The sequence below is a fragment of the Mesoplodon densirostris genome, chromosome 3, assembly GCF_025265405.1.
Source record: "Mesoplodon densirostris isolate mMesDen1 chromosome 3, mMesDen1 primary haplotype, whole genome shotgun sequence".
Taxonomy (NCBI): Eukaryota; Metazoa; Chordata; class Mammalia; order Artiodactyla; family Ziphiidae; genus Mesoplodon; species Mesoplodon densirostris.
The window spans coordinates 35,503,353-35,526,711 of NC_082663.1; the positions used below are offsets into that span (position 1 = coordinate 35,503,353).

Sequence of the window (23,359 nt, forward strand, 5' to 3'; positions counted from 1 at the left end):
TTTATCCTTTAGAATCCAGACCTCCTACTGTAATAGAAATAAAAACTAAGCCTGTTTTAGAAATAGAGCTCTCATTTATGTTCTCAAAAATAGGTACCGGAGCTTTGCCTGTTTCCAATAAATGACAACTATGACTGAATTTCTTTGTTTTTGTGCTCTGAGAGTTATACCCTTAGGAACACATTTCCAGTACACAGTACTAAAAACAAAACACTTTCCTTTATATTGTTAGTGGTGATGGTATTTGCCAGACAGAAAAGTTTAGTAACAGAAAACGGAAGGGCTGGATACATAAGTTCTCAGTTTGCTTTTGCTCGTAATTTTCTACTTGACTTTTATCGGAATGTTTAACCCCTATGAAATTTGGTTGGTTTACCTCTGGAAGGGAAACAATAAGACCTACCTCACAAGAGTATTGTAATGATAAAATAAAGGCAATAAACATGTAACTGCTTGGAAAAAGTTAAAAGTGCTCTATATGTTCAAAGTATCATTATTATTTGAAGAACTAATGATTTCAACAATTATTGATTCCTAATATGCACCAGGCATGATTTTCCTCAGTTGTTATGATAGAAAGAGCCCCTGCCCTCATGGAACTTACATTCTAGTGAAGAAAGGAGATGAAGAATCATCAGAAGAGGGGGGAATTCTGTTTTGTATAATAGGGAAAGCTTCTCTGGTATTCTCAGCAGAGACCTGAGTGAATGGAGGAAGTGAGCCATGTAGATATCTGAGGAAGAGCTTTCCAGGCATAGAGAATAACAAGTGCAAAGGCCCTGAGGCACGAGGATGCTTGGAATGTTCCAGAAACTTACAGGAAGAAAGTCTGGCTGGAGCTCAGTGGGCAAGTGGGAGAATCCTAGTAGATGGAGTCAGAGAGGTACTGGGATTGAAGCTGACAAGCCAGGGAGGGCCTTAGGGACAAAGTATAAGGAATTCTGAACTTGAATCTAAGGGAGATGGGAAGCTGTGGAGGGTTTCTGAGCCCAGGAAGAAGTGCTATAACATGACTTATATTTTTAAAACATCATTCCTACCACTGTGTGGAGGATAGACTATGTGTGTGTGTGTGTGTGTGTGTGTGTGTGTGTGTGTGTGTGTGTCTGTGTCTGTGTATTTCCACCCAACTCTTCTCCCTTTGCTCTCTGACAACAGGGACCTAATTGTAAATCCCTCAGCATGCACTGCCCTTTCACACCCCAGTGCCTATTCCCTTGACCTGCAACACACTAGTCCCTTCAAACCCTGCCCCATCCTTCAGATCTCCATGCAAATGCTACATTCCATGGGAAGCACTCTGTTTTGTACACTCTTCTATTTTAAGTATTGGTTTCTATGACTCTATCCCCATGAGACTCTGACCTGCCTAAAGGAAGAACTATGCCTATCTATTTTTCATTTCCTCAGACTCTATCATAGTGCCTGACACATAGTAGGCCCTCAATAAATATTTGATGCCTGCATAAACAAGTAAATTAACATACTCACATAAGATAATTCTACCAGATTTCAAGACAAAGCCTCGAAGAATATTTATTTGGTCATTCATCATGTCTAGAGGATGGAAGACGCTAAGCCAGCAAATTCATAAAATGTTGGCTCATTTATATACGATGGTGTAGAGGTAGGAGTGAGTCAGATAAAGGGGGAAGGGGAACAGAATGTGAAAACGCCTAAGAACAGGAAACAACATGAATGTGGAGATCCTAGCAGAACTGAAGCCCTGGAAACAAGGGTAAAGTAGGTTGCTGGGGAGCTGATGACGAAAGGCTGGGAGGCTAAGGTGAACTAAATAATGTGGACCTAACTCGATCCAGCTTTAGTTTGAGACCAGTCACTTTGGCAGTGGTGTGCTTGATTACCAGGAAAGAGGGTCAGTCTGGCAGGAAGAGGACCTTTGGGATGCTGCAACAGTGACCCATGTAGATGTGACAGGGACCTAAACAAGTAGAAATCCACAGAATGGAGCAGATTACAGGGGTGTTGTAGATGCAATATGTACAGTGATTGGTGTAGTGGGAGGGGCAGAAATTCCACGAGTACCTTTCCAGAGGGGGGCTGGGAGATCATCACTTCTCCAGTTGAGCTAGCAGATGGAAGATTTTTAGGGGAAACGATGATGATTTCACTTGTATAAGTGCTGCGATTGAGGTAGCTATGGAACAACCAGGTGGAGTTGTCTAATGGGGAAAAAATACAGTTATAGAGCTCATTAGAGAATTCCAGTGAGGAAATAAGGATTAGGGAGCCACTGAGTGAAAAATAATAGTTGGTGCCAAAGATTTAGAAAGCATCCAAGAAAGGTGCAGAGGGTGAGAAGTACAGAGGGCCAAGGATGAAGTTATGAGGAGTCCTGGAAGGAACTGATAAAGAAAAGGATGGGGCAGCTAGTGATCTAGGTTGGCGGGGCAGCTCTGCAGGCCTCAGCACGTGGTTTACAACTTTGGTTCCAAGGCTGCTGTTGCAGCTAAGGCTTTTCTCAGAAGGCTAGAGGGGGACAAAAAATAGTCCAATGAAATCGGCTTTCTCTTTAAGAACATGACCCAGAAATTGCACAAATGCTCAAATCCCATTGACTTAAACTTGGTCACATAGATGAATCTACACGCAAGGGAATCTGGGAAATGTAGTCTGTCACTGGGCTACTCTGTGCCCAACTAAAACATGGGAAGATTCTAATACAAAAGGGAAGAAGAGGAGATGGGTACTAAGGGACACAATTCTGAGACTGTTTTCTTTTAAATATTTTGCTGATATCTATCTCAACAAGGACAGCTTTGACCAGGGAAAATGAAAAAAGGGAAAGAGGTAATTCTGAAACCTAAAGCTTTCAGAAAAGGGCAGGTGTGGATGGGAACGTAGGTGAGGATGCAGCATGGTATGATATGATGAACATGACTAGACCAAACTGAGGGAAACTCCTAGCTCTGCCACTTACCTGGACAAGTTTCTTACCTGTCTACATTCCAGCCTTACATCAGAGGGTCGCTGAGAGGTTTATAGATCCAGTATGCACAATGCCACACACAGGGCCTCGCATCTAGTAAAGACTCAAACTCCTACTCCTTTCCTTCATTTCTCCCAATTTTTAGAGGGCAAAAGAAGGACACGCCAAGAGATCAAAAGAAGCTTAAGTAAGAAGGTGGCCAGACACCAAAAACTCTGCCTACTTTGCAATTTTGCCTGGAACCCTGATGTCTAAGCTTAAATGAAAGCCACACTCCAAGGCCAGTCTGGCGCCAGTGCCTGCCACATGTCTCCAGTGGCAGTTTTAAGGCATGGGAAATATTATGCTGGTTACTCTAGAGCAACACAAGCAGGCAGTCAGTTTTCAAATACCAGAAGCTGCTGGCTGCTTGCAAAGACTTGCAAGGAAAGAGTTTCCTTTGTCTGATTAAAGCAACATTTTTAAAGGTCAGGTAATACCATATTTATAAGTGACCTGCATCTGTAACCCTATCGACGAAGGAAAGGAGCAAAACAAAAAAGCTGCACCTGAAAGCCAGTTAATGGCTCCACCCACTTACTGGGAAAAAAAAAAATCAGCAGCACAAGAATACAAGATTATATTTCTTTTCTCAGGTTTTAATCTTTCACTGCAAACTTTCTACTCTGTGTCTTAGAAAACTCTGGGGATTCTCCCCCTAGGCTGTTCACTTACTCATAAGGCAGCAGAAGTCACCTGGCATGTCTAAAAGAACAGGTCATTAACTGGAGAGGCCACCAGGAGTGAAAGACCTCGCCTCTCTATTTCCTTTCCAACCTCTACCAACCTTTAGGCAGACAAAAGAAGCAGGAAAGAAGTGGTGAGGTCCCCATGTTCCCTTGAGTTGGGCCAATAACAGTAAGTACAGGTGAACAATATACAGAAGCAACCACACATTCTAGGACCAAGAGTACAAAGTGAAGATGGCAAGAAAAGAAACTTCTGTTGGTTAGTTTTCAAGGTTATCTAACTATTAGGTATAAACAAATCACTATTATTATTTTAATCACAAATATATTTTTTGTTAGTTTGTCAAACGAAAGTATGTAGGGAAAAATATCTAACTTCAGTTCTGGTCTAAAACTTAGTGCCAATTTCCCCACTGAGAGAAGAAAAAGAAGAAATGCTAAAAAACATTATCTCGCTTCTATGAAAAGCTTTAATAAGGGACTTCTAATTGGAAGTTTGAAGCACCATTTTTCCTCTGTCAGAAATTCCAGCCTGAGGAGAAAGAAAACACTTTGGGGAAAAAAAGAGAGAGAAATACAGGCCCAATGTTTTGAAAACGAATGCACAAAAATAATCTGAAATGAGTCGGACTTCAGTGCCTATGTGTCAACATTAAAGTAACAACAAAAGGAAAGTCGGAAAGAGTTTTCTCCAAATGGACAGTATGTTCCAGAAAAGCTTTGGATTTGATTTTCATGTGTGGCATCCTCTTGCCTCTGAAATGAAGTATTTTGGATGCTTTTGCCAGGCATCGCTCAGGAGTCACCTGTGTTGGTTTCATTTCTATTGCTCCATATTTATGCTTCACTGCTCACTTCACTGTTTACTAAGCAATTTATAATAATTTCATATTTATTACAGTTTTCACAATGAAACTGTTTCATGGCACCTATCACTCTGTAACAGAACTCCCCAGGGGAAGCAAGTCGGATGCAAATCTTCCAGATCCACACTCTCCCACAATGCTGCATCACAAAATAAAAAAGGGCAAACGAACTACCACTTCCACTCAAAATAGCAGGTATCAAGGTGAGAACAGGTAGCTTTTGTTTTAAAACTAAGAATTATAAAGGAGAATGAGCAAAAGTATAGAGGGTGAAGAGGGTACCTGCCACCCAATATCAACTTTGCAAATCATCAGAAGCCCAGGGATTCAGGTGGGGAAGGCAATTAAGCTCAGTTGTTTCAAAGACAATGACTTGGAATAGGAAGAAAGTCATACTGATAGCTCGTTATTTAGAAGACTAGGCTTTGGAGTCAGAGGTATCCAGGCCAAATCTCAGTTCCACTAGTTATGTGACCTCAGGCAAGTTACTTAACCTCTCTGAAGCTCTGTTTCTGGACCCACAAAAATACTTATATCAAGTTCATGGGCTTTTACAGGCAAACATACACAGAGAGCTTAGTGTACTGTTCGTGCACAGTAAACTCAATGAATGGGAGCTATCACTATGATAGGCTAATGATATTATCATTAAATGTAAGTGCCATGCGGTCAATGATTCTTGTCTAGTTTTGGTCATTGCTAAATTCCAGCAGTGCCCAGCACATAATAGGTATTCAATAAATACTCAACGATTTATCAAAATAAAAGTATAATATTCTTCAGAATAGAACACTTGCTATCACCAAGTCCATCATTTTCTAACACTGTCTCAGAACGGCACCTCCACAGACTTGGTAAGAGGCCATAGTGTCCACTTGAAAATGACTGCTGTTAAAAACGCACATTCTGTTGTGTTTTTCATTTTGTACAGAGATAGCAGCCACTATAATCATTTTTAAACCTGAATCAGAGAATTCCCATGTGGTTCAGTGGTGATGACTCCGTGCTTCCACTGCAGCGGGCACGGGTTCGATCCTTGGTCGGGGAACTAAGATCCTACATGCCACTGGGTTTGGCCAAAAAAATAAAAATAAAATTAAAATATCTATAAACCTGAATCAACACATCTGCCCTAACATCTTTTCACTGCTTTTGAAGACATTACAGCTTTTACTTTTAATGTGTGTGTGAGGCAAATAATCAAAGAACACCCTGATGTTTGCTTCAAAGTTAAAACAAACATTTAGCTGAATGATAATAAATAATGGTCTTTATTTGTAACGTTTTTCTCTAAAATATAAACGCTATCAAGCTGAGTGATCCAGAGGAAACAATAAAAACAATGGTCACGTGACCTGGTGTACAGGATTTCAGTGTAGTGTGAATTTCCAAAAGCAGCTCTCATTACCTTTGCAGAGTGCTCCATGGTGACCACCACTTTGGTTTTGGCACTGGACACTAGATCCATAGCCCCTCCCATTCCTTTCACCATCTTCCCCTGCAAAACAAACAGAAAATAAGAAGTGATTCTTGGGACTTCCCTGGTGGTCCAGTGGTTAAGAATCAGCCTTGCAATGCAGGGGACACTGGTTCGATCCCTGGTTGGGGAATGAAGATCCCACGTGCTGCGGGGCAACTAAGCCTGTGTGCCACAACTAGAGAGCTGCCCGTGCACCACAACGAAGAGCCCAGATGACACAACGAAAGATCCCACGTGCCTCAACTAACACCCGACACAGCCAAAAAATAAATAAATATTGAAAAAATAAAAAGAAGTAATTCTCTTTCACCTTTTTAGTATGTGGCAGAACAAAATTAACTTGCAAGAAGCTGCTGGAATAATTAGTGAGAAAAACTCACTGACCTTCATTGCTTAGTACTTGAGCTTTATGACCTTAATATCCTGTTGTTCTATTATTCTGTGGCTGAAGAATAAGTTCAGGATAAATATTATGATGTTACATTCACTGAGTATGGCTAACATTACTTTGTCAACGCTATATTAGCAATATGTCAATCATTGGATAAGAAAAAACTTAAGAACCTTTCCAAAATTCTTGGCACATTACTCTTATTACAATCATATGAGACTGAAATCCACATGCCCCTGACATTCATTTCTTTCTTTTTAAACATATACTTGGCACCACTGACACTTCCAATCACAGACACTTTCTAAAGCACTGTCTTGGATTTCCTGCAGATTAAAATGCCATTAGGTAATAAACTAAGGCATTAGTGGTGTTCCCCTAGTAATGATTAATATGAAAGGTGGGTCTGTCTTTCTAAAACCTGGCACTTACCTTGCTGTTAGAAAAATACATCAAAACGAAACAAGAAAATATACTTCTGTTAAGCAAAAACAGAAAACAGAAGCAGACTTCAGGATACTTTCACGAAGACCATTCTATTTTTGTTCATCTATCTATCTCCTCATTCATTAAACATTTACCAACCACCTTCTCTGTGCCACACACTCTGAATAATTCCCACTGTCTAGTCTGTCTCCTGGTTACAAAGTTTTGGAAAAAGCAAGTGTCCCCAGAGATGATGAAATAAATTCTTACTCAAGTAGATTGAAGAGAAATGTTTCTAACATTGAAACCTCCTGAAAATTTATTTTTTCTTGAAAATCCTCTTGCTGATTTGACAGTAAACTCTTCCAGGGCTTTCAGCTCCTTTCCCATAATTTCATACCTTTAAGGAAATCAGGCAATACACTCACACCTGGCTTTAAAACACGGTCTCAAATCCCCTGATTTCAGAAACATTTTAGAGGTCAGTGCAACACTGCACGAACATGAATTAGATGGGCAGTATAAAACAAAGGAGTAAGTAGTCAGGATATCTTCATGGTTTGGAGCTTGCCACTAAATGACATTGGGAAGCAGCTGGCAATGGTTGGGAGGTGGTGCAAGAAAGGAGTGGAAGGGACAAAATGAGTCTGTCTTCAGACGTGTAAGGTTGCCATGAAGCAGAATATCCATGTGGAAATGTGTAATTTTATACTTCTATAAGCCATGCCGTCATCCTTAGCTGCAATTTTAATAAGTAAAGCACCAGGTCATAACATTTCTGAAGAGAACACTGATACTTTATGGTACAAAATATGGATAAGTTAGAGATGGAAGCAATGAATGTCTATCATAAACTCCAATACTAAGGAAGTTTGGGATTTTTAAAACATCAAAAGACACTAAAGCTATTCCATTTAAAAATGTCTCAACATGTTCTTGCTGTGGTGAGAACATCCAGCCAGTCTGAGCTTCCATAGATAGTGTCCTTGGGCAGACTAAGAGTGTAAGTGCCAGAAGAATGAGGAAGCCAAAGAAAACCAGAAACCAAGCTAGTGTGTTAAACATTCCTTGAATTAAAAAAAAAATGCCTTGAATTAGAATATACCACAGGCAAATTTTGTCCCCTGTGACACAATGATACTGGTAAAAGCTTATGACAGCTTCTAACAGGAAGCTTGTCCATTTTAGGTGAATCTGATGTACATATTTTAAATCATCGTCAGTTATTTCAGGAAGATTTATAGAGCATCAGCTGGGTACATAACACTGTGCTGGCAGGAATGTAAAGAGCAATAAAACATGTTGGAAAGAACCATCTCTTTGTGTCTGTTAGAAAGAACTTTATCCCTTGACTCAATGTAAATGAACAGTCTTCATCACTCAAAGAGATTCAAGTGGTCTCAGGTCTTGTCTTCAAAGCACATGCTACAAATTTCAAAGCACTATTTTGATACTTACATGTTTGTTTCCAAGAGTAAAAAAATGGACAAGATTAGGTGCAGAATACCTGAGATCTATTAACCTACTGTGTGACATTTGCAAACACCAAATCTCTTTGTATTTAGGCTCATTGTCTATAATCCAGGAATAAGAATATCTGCCCTATCATAAAGTTGTTATGAGGAATGGATGTGGAGTAAACAGAAATTTATAAATGTATTGCCTTACATCTTCAGTCAATTCATTTTACTGAGTATCTAATATGAGCCTGTACTGTACTGGGTGCTGGACTTAGAGATGATCAAGACAGGCTTCTTTTCTCATAAACTTCATCACTGGGGGAAGGGAAAGCATCCATGAGTAATTAAAGAGACTTGAACCAAAATTCTTCCCTCTAAAAGAAGCATTCCCCACCTCTTCCTCATCCCCAAGGTAGAGCTAAGTGCCTTTTCCCTGTATCCTTGGCACTATTTGGTATGTAATTCTATCTCAGTGAACTTCAACTCTTTTCTTTCTTTCACCGTATTATTATTATTATTGTTATTGCATTATAAGTGCTTAGATGAATGAGTGGATGAATGGCTTCAAGTAACATAGGTATGTTCAAGTTCTAGCAGAGCACCGAGGATGCAACTGCTAACTGTGCCTGGAGAGGCAGGAATGGGAGGAAGAGGCTCAGCAGGATGTCACAGAGGAGGCGTTTCACAAAGGTAGTCTGCCAGATGGGGAAGAGAACAGCAGTGTCTCCTAAGAGAAAGCATTTCTAGCAGGTTAACCGGAAAACCTCCAAATATTTGGTTTTTGTATTTTTTAAGTAAGTTCATCGTATTAGAAAAAGAAATGAAAACATTTTCTTCCATTTCAATTCCCAAGTGATTTCTGAAACAGAATCAATTACTAAAGGAAAATAATTTATTCTATCTATACCAGAAGAAAAATAGAGATATAAGACATCCTCTCTGAAGCAAGTGGGAAATTCAACACCACAGTGGAAGAGAGGGAGGTGTTACCTGTGGTTTCAGGCTCTGGCCCATAAAAACCTCTCACGTGTAATGCTTCACGCTCCTTCACCTTCTGCAATCTGGACACTGACATCCAAGGTGTCCTCGCAGATGACTGAGCTTCCCTCAGGCTGGGTCCTTAAATGACCATGTGTAGCAGAGCCCACTTACTCAGAAACACACTGCATTGCTCAATATGAGTGAAAAACACAGGGTGTTAAACCACTGAAATTGGGAGGCTTATTTGTTACAGCAGCTGGTGTGACTAATACAGTGGTGTGTTGCCCAGATGAATTCTATGGAAGGGAGAGAATTGTGTAGAATTAGAACTGTTACAGCTGCATAACAGAGGGGGTACCTGAGAAGGCCTCTTAAGGAGATGCTTTACCACTGCTCTTTGAGGGAGGTGACTATGCCAGATACTGTCCTCGGCACTGTTATCTACCTCTTTATCCAAATGTCCAGCACACTGCTTGACATTTGATAGAGCTGAGATACAGATCTTACCTCCGTCTTCATCTCCCTCCCAGAAACCCAACATCCTAATCAATATACAAAATAAAAATCTGATAAAAGAGAGAAGTTAAGGAGCTAAAAATATACCTTTAAATAAATCACAAGAGAGAAAAGTGATACGGAGAAAAAATAGGCCTATAATGAAGAGGAGATTATGGTCATGATTGAAGCACTGGGCCAGGGTGACACAAAGCGTGGCTTTCTTTTAAATCTCATCAGCAAACATACATTTCTTGAATGGGGCAACTTTAGTTCTAAAATGTATTCTGGCTAGCATTATGGAGAGATGATTGCTGGATACTCATTTCAAAGCCAACTCATTTTTTTGCAGTTTGCAACTCTGACATCAAGTATGGAAAGAATACTGCAATAAAATGCACTAGAATGCTGCATTCTCTATTATGACAATTACAAAACTTTTCTAAAAAGATACTGACTCAACTCCTCCATTCACAAATATTTTCAGGGTCTATTATGAACCAGGAACTAAGATAAGAATTAGGAATAAAAAATGAACATGATCGGGCTTCCCTGGTGGTGCAGTGGTTGAGAGTCTGCCTGCCGATGAAGGGGATGTGGGTTCGTACCCCGGTCTGGGAAGATCCCACATGCCGCGGAGCGGCTGGGCCCGTGAGCCATGGCTGCTGGGCCTGCGTGTCCGGAGCCTGTGCTCTGCAGTGGGAGAGGCCGCAGCAGTGAGAGGCCCACGTACCGCAAAAATAAATAAATAAAATGAATATGATCATCTACTTTTTTTCTAGAAAATATATTTAAATCAAAATCAATATTTTAAATATATTTTTATTTACTTTGATCCTATTTCCTAATATCAGAATTTTAAAGAAAGTGAAAGAAATTGTTAAAATGCCATTTAAAATAAAACATAAAACATACTGAAAATGATTCTTGCCATCATCTTTATCATTAGTATATAAATAGTAATGGCTTATTTTCAGATTTGTTACCTCTAAATATTCTGCTCTTAAGTGAGAAACAATGTACAATCTACAGAAAAAAATTTTAAAGCATTTTAAACTAATGCTATGTGCCCCACTGGAAAATGTGAATCAACTGTAAGACAAAGGGAAAAATAGCTGTGATTTATTTATAAAACTAGGGCTTGTTGTTCAATATTAAACACCAGAGCATTAAGTATCCACCTCAATCCAAATGTAAGCCTCTTTATTTGTCTCACTTTCACATTATTATTCTAGGAAAGAAAGCGGTCTCTAAACATGTTCCTAGCTAAAGAGCAGGAGAGAGGGAAAATAAAAACATGATACCAACATTTGTTTAAATACAAAGAGAGAGGTTATAAAAGATTTTAAAAATTTGCCTTAGTTTAGCAAAGTTATAACAAAGGTACAGCAGAATATTTCTCTTTTCTGTTATACTTTGTATTCAAAACCAAGAAAAATGTGATTTTCCTTTCCAAGTTTAATTGTATTTCCCAGGACAGGTGAACTGACCATGTAAACCAATTAATATGTAACTAGAAATATAATAATATTTTTATTGCTAAGTAAGTTAACAAAATTGCTTATAACAAATATCAGTTATCAATCATAATATGGGCTAAAAAAAAGCATGTCAAAAAAGCAGTACTTGGATAAATTCAAAATTTCATTTTAGTAAGCGCTGTTGCTCCTGTTCTCTCCGAGATCTTGTTTCAATTATCCCCTCTCCACAGCCCCTCTCTATAGATTCTTCAACACATTGAAGTCCAGTTTCTCCTTGACCATGCCCTTGAAGTGAGAACTACTCAATACAGTCTCTAATATTTAATCATTTGATTCAGTACACACTTTGTAGGTTTACTTTATACATTCCTGAAACTTTCTACTACATTTTACACTGTGTTCCATCAACATCTGTAAATTCTCTATACTCATTGGTTTCCATGGTATAATACCTCCTACCTTGAGGCTTTCAGGCTCCTTTCTAGCATCCTTTTCCCACACGAGCTTTGTGTGTTGGCCAACTTAAAGCTCTGCCCTTGGCCTCCTGCTCTTATTGCCACTTGTTCTCCACGAGTGACTTCATCTATATGCTTATGATATAAACCGGCCCTGTCTCTGATGATTCATAAAGCCACATGTCTAGCTCAGATCTTCCCTGAGTTTCAGATTTCAATATCCAAAAACTTCCCAGTCACCCTGTAGCACAATCTGCTGGCTGATTCTCCAGATTGTTTCCTCTTGTTCCTGGGCACAGAGGCCACATTTCCCAGCCGTCCTTGAAGTTAGGATTAGTCATATGAATAAGTTCTGACCAATGGAATGGGGTGAAAGTGATATATAATACTTCCAGGGCTGGACCATAACAACTTCAAGAACAATGCTCCATGCCCTTGCCTTTTCTGCAAACTATATGTTGAAGATGGTGCAGCCACAGAATGGAAGGAATCTCAATCCCTGAATTATTGCACAGAAGAGAGCTGTCTGCAAATCAGGGGTATTCACTTTGGTTCTATGTGAGTGAGAAATAAAAAGTTTTATTATCTTATGTTAATTATTCATGCCTCAACTCAGTATGGTCCAAATTAAATTAAGCATCTTTATCAAGGCAAATCTCATCTGCCCACCGATTTCCTATTTCAGTTAGTGGCCAATCAACCATCTCAGGATCCAAATCAGAAACGTCTTTATCTCTTGCCTCTCCTTCATTATCCGTGTACAATCAATGAATCATTCAATCACAAAGAACTTCTATTTTCCCAATATTTCTTGAACTTGACTATTTCTCACCCTAGCTAAGATCCTTATGACTTCTCCCTAAGTGGTGTAACATCCCTCCAGTCAACCCATGTCCAGCCTTGTCCCTCTCAAATCTTTCCAACTCATAACCACAAAAATAATCTCCTTAAAATGAGTATTTTATATCACTCCTCTGCTTAAAACTTTTCACTAGTTCCCCAGTGGTTCAGGGTAAAGTCCAAGCACCTCACTCGGTCTGGCATACAAAACCTATGACAGCGTGGCCTGGACCCTCCTCATTTCCTTACGTTCCAGTTCCCATTTCTATTCCAGGAATAGTGAGTTGCTTGTCTACAGCGTATGGCTTCATACTATGCTGTAAGGTCCCACCCTCATTCTATCAGGTGTGCTCCAGCTCACCCTTAACGCATCAAATCATGACTACCTCTCCCAGGAAGCATCCGCATGCCCCTGCCCCCACCCCATCAACAAGAGAGATTAGGGGCCTCTCTCGGGTGCTCTCATAGCATCCTTGCTTATCCCCACTATAGAGTTTGCCCCATGACCTGCATTAAGATTAGGGCTGATGTTTCACTGGCCAGCAGTGACAAGGCCATCCAGGTAGTTATAACTGAAATTCTTCCTCATGAGAGGCATCCCATTCCCCCTCTAACAAACCACGTCCCACCCACTACTGCCATCTAGCAACTTAAAACACAAGAGCAGGCCTCCAAGACCTATCCAGCTACGACGACCATGTGTTTTGATCGATCACATCTATTCTGATTCATCAGTACCTGTGCACTTGAGAAATCAATTAACTTTAAATGGGACAAATGAACCCTGTTCCTAGCTATTAACGACACTGATGCTCTCCTTTTGCAAAAGTGTAAATATCGCTGAAGAGTGTCTCCATCATTCACTTTTGAAACCTCAACCGCTCCAAGTAAAAAAAAAATCCCAGTGTGCGTAAAATTGATTGCAGGCCATTAACTCCACCTTTGTGTAGGAAATTACTAAGAGTTTACTAAGTGAATAGTTAAAAGTATAAAACTTTCACATTTTCTTTTCCTAAGGTATAAGCAATGTATGATGAAGCTTCTTTTGGTTATAAATGAGGTACTTTGGATAGGTTAACTTCTTTGTACAAGGTCAGACAGACTGACTCTGATTACTCTATTTGCTGGATTAATAAAATGGACAGCAGGAGAAAAACTCTGTTATTCATAGCTCTGTTGTGAAGCTATAGGTTCAGTTTTCATAGAGTCTATTCATTATTCTTCAAAGATGAAAACAAACATCAAATAAACTGGCTAGGTGAGTTCACCTTGTTTTATCAGGCCTCCTACAGAAACAGAAAGAGTTTGAGCAAATGCTCCAGGACAGATATAAGGGGATTTGTTTTTATTTAACATGATTAAGTATTATTACTTAATAATAATTAAGTAATACTTATATATTATGTATAAATAACTTATTTAATTGAATTTATTAAATACAACTAAGCACTGGCATTTCTGGCCCTGTACATTCTCCAGAAACAGGATAAGCACAATATTTAAAAATCCAAGGATAAGTTATTTTCTGCATTAAGAACCCCTTCTTTCCATTGGGTCACTGAGAGAAATGCATTGGAATCATATGCAATTGCCCCCATGTGACCATGTATGACCTACAAATACAGGAATTTCATATGGTTGGTTCAAACTAATGTTCTAATGGTGGGAACACAGATCCCATTTACTATCACACAGAATTTTTTTAAGGGCTTATATTATTTTTAGGAAATCTCAACAAAAATGACAGCTAAAATACAAACGGAAGAATAACAATTATTTTTATGTGTCTGCATGTACTAAAATATATCAACATCCCTCAACAACTCACTCACATGGAATATGAAGTTATTACCATTCCTTTTGGAAACAGGAAATAGTCTTTCTCAGAAATTTTATTTTCTGATTCTTCAAAGGGGTGTGGATTGGTTGGGATGAAGAGGGGGGCGCTGAGCATAGAACCATGGGCAGAAGCAGACTTGCTCCATCACCTCCTCCCACTGTCTGCAAAGCTCTAAAGAGCACAATTACAGAATTATTATAATTACGCAGCCATCTCTGACAGCTGGATGGAATTTTCAGAGAGAGAGAGAGACAGTGACTAAAAGAACATTATTAAGGAACACATCAGAATCATTACCAGTGTTTTCAGCCACAGCAGAAAAGATCAAAAAATGTAGACGATAATTTAAAAGCTAAACACACACACACTTAAGAACAATTGTGAAAGAGCATGTTATGAATACTAAATGTAGGTGTTATATTAAGCGAGTTAGAGGGCTAGGTGAAAGAACATAAAACCATTTTGATTCTACAACAAATTAATAAGTACTCTGTTTATTCCCAAGGTGTCCTCTAGATTCAGCTGATGACCCAGTTTAATGATTGCTAAGTACCCACTGAGAGTTAACAGCTATGAACATTCACAGCGAATTGATAACCCTTTGGTCATTGGTGGAGAGTCTTTTCATTTCTTTCCTCCTAAGCCAGTCCTAATCTGTAAAATGGGTACCCAGTGCCTCTCAGATGTGAAGACAGTTCTCACCTCTGGTTTGCTAAGACAGCATACCTCACCTTCGGGACTGAGAGAACCATGGGTAACATCATTCCACAAGAGATTCAGATCCTGGGACTAGTATGAGGTCTGAGCCCCAAGAGGGAGAAGCATAGCATCATTATGAGAATGACCAACTTCTGGGGGCAACACAGAATGCTAAGGAGCCATGTCACTGTGGGTGGGTCCTAGCATCACAGGCATAGGATGGTCTTAGAAATCAATGACACAATTTCTCCTCTGAAGACCTTGGAACTGCAAGTGCATGGAAGGTAAAAATGGCTCCTCCTCAAACTGGGGAGAATGGGGTGGAAACCAAGAACTTTTTCAAACACTGAATCAGGTTAAAAATGTTACTTTGGGGGGACTTCCCTGGCGGTCCAGTGGTTAGGACTCTAGGTTTCCACTGAAGGGGGCACGGGATAGATCCCTGGTAGGCATGGTCAAAAAATTAAAAAAAAAAAAAAGCCTCTATTTAAAAAAAATTACTTTGGGGACTTTGCCGCAAATATTTTTGAAAGATACATAACGAGGGAAATTGAGGAAGCATTAATTTCTATCTTCTTATCTTTTAAAGTCAACTGTGCCAGAGCAAGCTCTTAGATGGTGGGAGGGAGATGGGGGGGTGGAGTGGGGGAATGGTTCTGGAACTAAAAGTGAAAAGTGAAGTGTCTTTAGAGAAAAGTAACAAGTAAAAAACAAAACAAAAAAAACACCTTTTTGGTGAACAGCTTGATAATGTAGAAATCAAAACACCAAGAACAGAATGAAAAAATAAAAGATATTCTTTTGAAGTAAAATACAAAGAAAAATCAGAAGAGGGTAGAAATATAAACATATAAACTTTAACTTATTTCTTGATATGCCAGTGCTTTAACCCCCTATACTTTATAAGTGACCTTTTAAGTTTCTGATCTTGATGGTTTCAGTAACTTTATCTCTAACTGTCTATAATACCGGAGACATAACATATATGACAAAACAGTATTAAAGATCAATGTGTTAGCAAAAAACTTGATTATTTCAGACCCATTTTCTATGGAGCCTAAGTTGAGATACACTTTAAATCTAATACATTCTCAGGTGAGTAGCAAGAGCTACAGTAAGTGTGAAGAATTTTATTCCCTTTACTGCTATAATACCCTGTGGCAGAAATGACTTCATTCACATTCATCTGGAACTCAGGCATGGCAAATATTTGGAGCTGGGATGTACTAGCTAAAAAATCATTTTTATTCCCTAGAATACCATTTTTAGGCTCCACATTTAGAAGGAAACACATTCTCTTGATAACCACCTGAGACATAGCTATTCAGGAAGGAGTTGCTTTTTCCTCTAGCCAAAGTGAGCAGGTCTAAAATGGAAAGTTGTTTATCTTTATTATTCAAAACTGTATGAGTGTGGGTTCGCATGCATACATACATTACTTAGCTCTGTCCATTGAGAAGGTTTAGAAACAATGACGTCCCAGTAGCAATAAGCACAGCCAACACCCAGATCTTGGTTTCAAATACCATTCTCAAATAAAAGAAACCAGGGCTCTTTGGAGAAATAGGTGATACTAGAAACATCTTGTAATAACAGAAAGGGAGTACTCAATGAAAAATAAAAATAATGGAGTTGTATAGGACCCAATGTGAAAAAACTCCCAATGGCCATAGTTGGCACAAGTTGAGCATGAAAATAAATAACATGGTATTGGATTATAACTCAAAGTATAAAATATACATGAGCCCATACTGCATAAACAAATAAATGGTAGAGAAGAGACAAATCTTCTCTCTGGAAGAACTGCAAATAATACATAATACCCCTCTTTTAAGTGATCTTTGAGGGTGGGCTGAATCTACTGACTTGCTTCTAAAGAATAAAGTATGGAAAGGGAAAAATAGTAACTTTATAGTGAACAAACCTGGTAAACAGTACCTTAATCAAGTGATAAAGGTTAATGTCAACAGTGATATCATGTGGATAACCTAAACTCCCTAACTTGATGTGAAAAGGGCACTTTACAATATAGTATTCTTCTAATACTATTCTAACAGTATTCTATAGTATTCTTTCCAAAAACTCATAACCTCAGTCTAATGATGAGAAAAACATCAGGCAAACCCAGACTGGGGAACATTCTGCAGGACTTCTGGCCAGTACTTCTCAAGACTATCAAAGTCATGAAAAACAATTGGAAAGACTGAGAAAGTGTCACAGACCAGGGAAGACTAGGGAGATGTGACAACTAAGTGCAATATGGTACTCTGAACTGGATTCTGGAAAAGAAAGAGGACATTAATGGAAAAACTGATAAAATCCAGATAGAGTCAGGAGTTTAATTAATACTAATGTACCTGAAAGACCTGTACACTGAAAACTATAAAACACTGATGAAACAAATTTTAAAAGGCACAAATAAATGGAAAGAAACTCTGTGTTCATGAGTTGGAAGACTTAATATTGTTAAAATGTCCATACTACCCAAAGTAATCTACAGATTCAAAGCAACACCTATCAAAATACCAAAGGCATTTTTAACAGAAATTTTTAAAAATCCTAAAATTTACATGAAACCCCCAAAAGACCCTGAATAGTCAAAGCAATCTTGAGAAAGAAGAACAAAGCTGGAGGCATTATATTTCCTGATTTCAAGATATATTACAAAGCTACAATAATTAGAAAGGTATGATATTGGCATAAAAATAGACACATAGATAAAGGGAACAGAATATAGGGCCCCAAAATAAATCGACACATATACAGTCAATCGATCTTCAACACAGTTACCAAAAATATACAACAGAGAAAAGACAGACTCTTCAATAAATGGTGTTGGGAAAACTGGGTATCTGCATGGAAGGAATAAAATTGGGATCTTATAAGGATAACAAAAGGCAACAAAAGCAAAAATAGAAAAGGGGGACTACATCAAACTAGAAAGTTTCTTCACAGTAAAGGAAACAATCAACAAAATGTAAAAGCAACGTAAGAAATCGGAGACAATATTTGCAAACCACACATCTGATGAGGAGTTAATACCCAAATATATAAGAAACTCCTTAACCCAACAGCAAAAAAATCAAATAATCCAACTAAAAAATGGACAAAGGACTTGAACAGAAATTCTCCAAAGAAGACATAACAAATGCCCAACAGGTATATGAAAAGATGCTTATAATCACCAACCTTCAAGGAAATGCAAATCGAAACAACAACGAAGTATTACCTCATACCTATTATCAAAAAAAAAAGTGGTGACAAGGATATGGAGAAATTGGAACCCTTGAACACTGTTGGTGTGAATGTAAAATGGTACAGCTGCTAGTGGAAAACAGTATGGAAGTTCCTCACAATAAAATAAATAGAACAACTAGATGATTCAGCAATCCCACTTTGGGGTATATATCCAAAAGAATTAAAATCAGGATATTGAAAATATACCTGCACTACAATGGTTATTGAATCATTATTCACAATAGCCAAGATATAGAAACAACCTAAATGTTGACTGACAAATGAACGGACAAAGAAAACATGGTATATACATACAATAGAATATTATTCAGCCCTTAAGAAGGAAATCCTACCATACGTGACAATGTGGATGAACCTAGAGGACATTATACCAAGTGAAATAAGCCAGTCACAGAAGGACAAATACTGCGTGATTCCACTTATGGGAAGAGTGGGAAACGTAGAGTTGTTCAATGGGTCTAAAGTTTCCATTATACCCGATGAATAAGCTCCACAGATTGCTACACAACACAGTGCTTATAGCTAACAATACTGTATTGTTAGGAGGGTAATCTCACATTAAGTGTTCTTACTACAATTAAAAAAAGAAAAGCTGATCAAACCCCTCCCCCCTCAAATAGTAATGTACTAATGTGTGTTTTTTAGTTTTGACAAATGTACTACAGTAATAAAAGATTGTAATAATGAGGGAAATCAAGTAAGGGGGATAAGAAAACTCTTGGTACTATCTCTGCAACTTTTCTGTAAATATAAAATTATTCCAAAATACAAAGTTTATTTTTTTAAAACTTCAGTATGTGGCTTGCCCCTGTGGTTTTTGTTTCTTCATCAAAATGAAAACAATACAGATTAGTTCTCAGATTTCCCTCTGTGAGGGCCTCTCCTACTAACTCTTTTAGCCTATTGCTAAAATGTTTTGTAAAATCTAGACTCTAAAAACAATAAATTTATGATAATTAAATGAATCTGTGCTTTGTTTTTAGCTATGATCTGTTTTCTTGTAGTAAGTGAACTTTATTCCAATACAGAGTACACTAGCTTAACAAAGTCACAATTTAGTATCTGGATAAAGAATAAGAACGATAGTTCTGAGAACTGTATATGTAGGTTTTTCTTTGTTGTTGTTGTTTTAATTTTCTTTTTTCTTTTACTTTTGACACCCATTTCTCACACCTCCCACCCCCAACCTCTGGCAACCACCACCCTGTTCTCTATATCTATAAGCTTGTTTTTTGTTTTTCATTTTTTTAGAGTCCACATATAAGAGTGATCATATGGTACCTGTCTTTCTCTGTCTGACTTATTTCACTTAGCATAATGCCCTAGAGGTCCATCCATGTTGTCATAAATGGTAAGATTTCATTCTTTTTTATGGCAGAGTAATATTCCATTGTGTGTGTGTCTGTATACATACCACATCTTCTTTATTCATTAATCCATACATGGACATTTAGGTTGCTTCCATATTTTGGCTACTGTAAATAATCCCTCAATGAACATAGAGGTGGATATATCTTTTCTAGTTAGTGTTTTTGTTTTCCTCAGATAAATACCCAAAAGTAGAATTGCTCGTTCATATGGTAGTTCTATTTTTAATTTGGGGGGGAACCGTCATACCATTTTCCACAGTTGCTGCACCAATTTACATTCCCATTAACAGTGCACGAGGATTCCCTTTTCTCCACATCCTCGCCAGCACTTACTTGTCTTTTTCTTTTTTTTTTTCCCCACTCCACATGACTTGTGGGATCTTAGTTCCCCAACCAGGAATCGAACACAGGCCCACAGCAGTGAAAGCACTGAGTCTTAACCACTGGACTGCCAGGGAATTCCCTTTCTTGTCTTTTTTATAATAGCCATTGTAACAGGTGTGAGGTGATAACTCATGTGGTTAATTTGCATTTCCCTAATGATTAATGATGTTGAACACCTGTCCATGTACCTGTTGGCCATCTGCATATTTTCTTTGGAAAAATGTCTATTAATATCTTCTGTCCATTTTTAAATCAGATTGTTTGTTTTTCTGCCATTGAATTATATGAGTTCTTTATATATTTTGGATATTAGCCCCTTATCAGACACATGATTTGCAAATAATTCCTCCCATTTGGCAGGTTGCCTTTTCATTTTGTTAATGATTTCCTTTGCTGTGTTTTATTTTTCCCAATAAATAAACTTTGCCATCCAAGTCATTATTATTTTGAGAAGCCTATTCTGATGTTAGATAGCTTAGGTTTCTGATAGAACACTTTTTTCAAAAAATTAAAACATGGTAATGAGGACCTTTTAAAACAATGTTCTGCAACCATATTATTGCAAGTTTGAAAAAGTTAGGACTGGACCTTTGTTCTATGATATATAATTACCATTTCTACTTTTTACTATTGCTATTTCATTTTTCTTGTTATGGCTTACTTTTTCCATGCTGAGCCTCTTTTAAAAAACACAATATTATGAAGATAATTCCTCCTTATGTGAACAGCACTTGCAGAAAGTAAGTAAATATTATTTAAGTTTCCCTTACACAAAAGACAAAATACAACAATGAAAAGTTAAAACAAATTACCTGAAGTTATAAGAACAAATCAGAAAAGAACTGAAGTCTTTCCCTAACTTCTAGAAAAAGGTAATTGAATCCCCACAGAAGATGCTTCCTATTTTAAAATGTCCATTATGTTGGACTTATTGCACTATTTTTCTTTCTTATTGTTCCTGATCTGCTGGATGGTGTTAATTAATTTAGTTAAGAGATAGACAGCAAGCCTAGAGATGCTCTATGTAGTTTCAGTTTAGACAAAGTCTAAAAATACAGCTGGATCCTTTAGGCCTAAAATTTAAAAACTTTCCAAATGTGCTTATCAACAAACCATGTATCTTTCACCAACCTGAAAGCCATAATTTAAGAAAATTAAATTTCCTAAAAACTACATGATTATGAGAAGTCACATTCAGGATGGAAAATGTTAGCTGAGTAATAAGTTTATTTTTCATAACGTTCTGGCAGTAAGAAAAATGTTGCATTTTTTAAGGGAGCTCGTTTGTTTGTGGATTAGCTTTTCAGGGTCTGATTATTTAGATGATATGCTTATTTTTCTTCATTCTACTGTGCACTTCATTGGCCCTTTATTATCTGATAATAAGTACATGATCTCTACCAGAAGGTGGTGTTTCCAAAAACTAAAGACCCAAATCATAATAACAATTCAACAATCAGAAATTGCCTTATCCAACACTGTTAAGGTTCAAAGCTATAACTATAATCCATAAATATGCAAAACAGATAATGAGAGGCTAAAACATGTCAAATCTCAGGAACTTTGAGTTAAAGCTTATGAGCCTGCCTCAAAGGACTCTGGGACTTCCTGGGTGGCACAGTGGTTAAGAATCCGCCTGCCAACGCAGGGGACACTGGTTCAGTCTCTGGCCTGGGAAGATCCCATATGCCATGGAGCTACTAAGCCCAGGTGCCACAACTGCTGAGCCTGCGCTCTAGAGCCCGTGAGCCACTACTACTGAGCCTGAATGCCACAACTACTGACGCCCGTGCATCTAGAGCCCGTGCTCTGCAACAAGAGAAGCCACCTCAATGAGAAGCCCACGCACCGCAAGGAAGAGTAGCCCCCGGTCGCCACAACTAGAGAAAACCCGCACACAGCAGCGAAGACCCAATACAGCCAAAAATAAATAAAATTTTTTAAAAAGTAGAATTTAGCATTAAAAACAAAAAGGACTCTGTGTCAGGTTTTCATGCAAAACATATTTACTCTTTTTATGGCATGATTGTAACAAGACTGGTAATCTGGTTTTCCATCCAAAATTATAATGAGAAATTGGTACTTATACAGCTAAATTTGGATAATCTGAAAAAATATATGGAATATCTTATCTGCTACTAATTCTCAATAAATAATTATTACAAGTATTCCAATGATCTACTTGAGTTACTAAACGATAAGATGGGCAATGTTAAATTTATTGCATACAATAAAGTTCAAAAACTCTATCTGCCTTTTACTTAAGAAAATTCCACTATACTGACTAAGAAGGGAAAAGAAAGGAGAAAGAAAGCTTAAATGTAAAATGCTAATGATATTGCCTGGTATTCTATTTAAACAGTGAAGGTCTGGAAAGAGAATAAGATGGGAGATGGGAAACTGATATTCACTCAGTCTCAATCCCATATGCCTCTAGTATTGTGAATTTACCAAGATAACTCTAGGGTTTAAAGATACATGTTGTCATATCATATGACCTCCCCCAAATAAAAGCCAGCTGATCTATCTGGTTCTTAACAACAATAACCATGATCTAATTTAGCACTGATCCTGAGGGTCTTACCAATACACATCCCACCACTAATATGATCAGATAATGGAAGTCCTTTAACAATGCCACATCATATGCATTACACTGGTAAGGAATGCAAGTAAGCCAGAAGGGTCAATGCACAGTATCTGCAAATAATAGAAGCATTTTTGGCTCCCAATTTTTTTCTGAGTCTAATTTTAATTATATTCCACAAGCTTTGACATAAAGTTTTATTTTCATTTATTTCTAGGTAATTTATAATTTCAATTTTGATTTCTTTTTGATTTAATGCCCTACAGGAAAAGAATATGTAATAGATTTTATGGGTTTCTCAACCTTTAACAAAGAAGTAAAACACACTCTTAAGTGTAATTTGAATAATGTGATCTTTCACCTTAGAGTTGTTTTTTTTTTAATTTTAAAAAATAAATTTATTTTATTTTACTTATTTATTTTTGGTTGCATTGGGTCTTCATTGCTGCACGTTGGCTTTCTCTAGTTGTGGTGAGCGGGGGCTACTCTTCATTTCGGTGCGTGGGCTTCTTAGTGCGGTGGCTTCTCTTGTGGAGCACGGGCTCTAGGCACGTGGGCTTCAGTAGTTGTGGCACACAGTCTCAGTAGTTGTGGCTCGCAGGCTCTAGAGCGCAGGCTCAGTAGCTGTGGAGCACTGGCTTAGCTGCTCTGCGGCATGTGGGATCTTC

The 23,359-nt window shown here is 38.0% G+C and overlaps 1 protein-coding gene across 1 annotated transcript in view; it reads right to left on the reverse strand.

Annotated features, from left to right (window-relative positions):
- OXCT1 (3-oxoacid CoA-transferase 1) overlaps positions 1-23,359 on the reverse strand; it is a 137,623-nt gene that overhangs the window by 21,704 nt on the left and 92,560 nt on the right. The window contains exon 14 of the mRNA XM_060092843.1: positions 5,953-6,042. Coding sequence (XP_059948826.1) covers positions 5,953-6,042 — 90 coding nt within the window. The remainder of the gene's footprint in view (positions 1-5,952; positions 6,043-23,359) is intronic.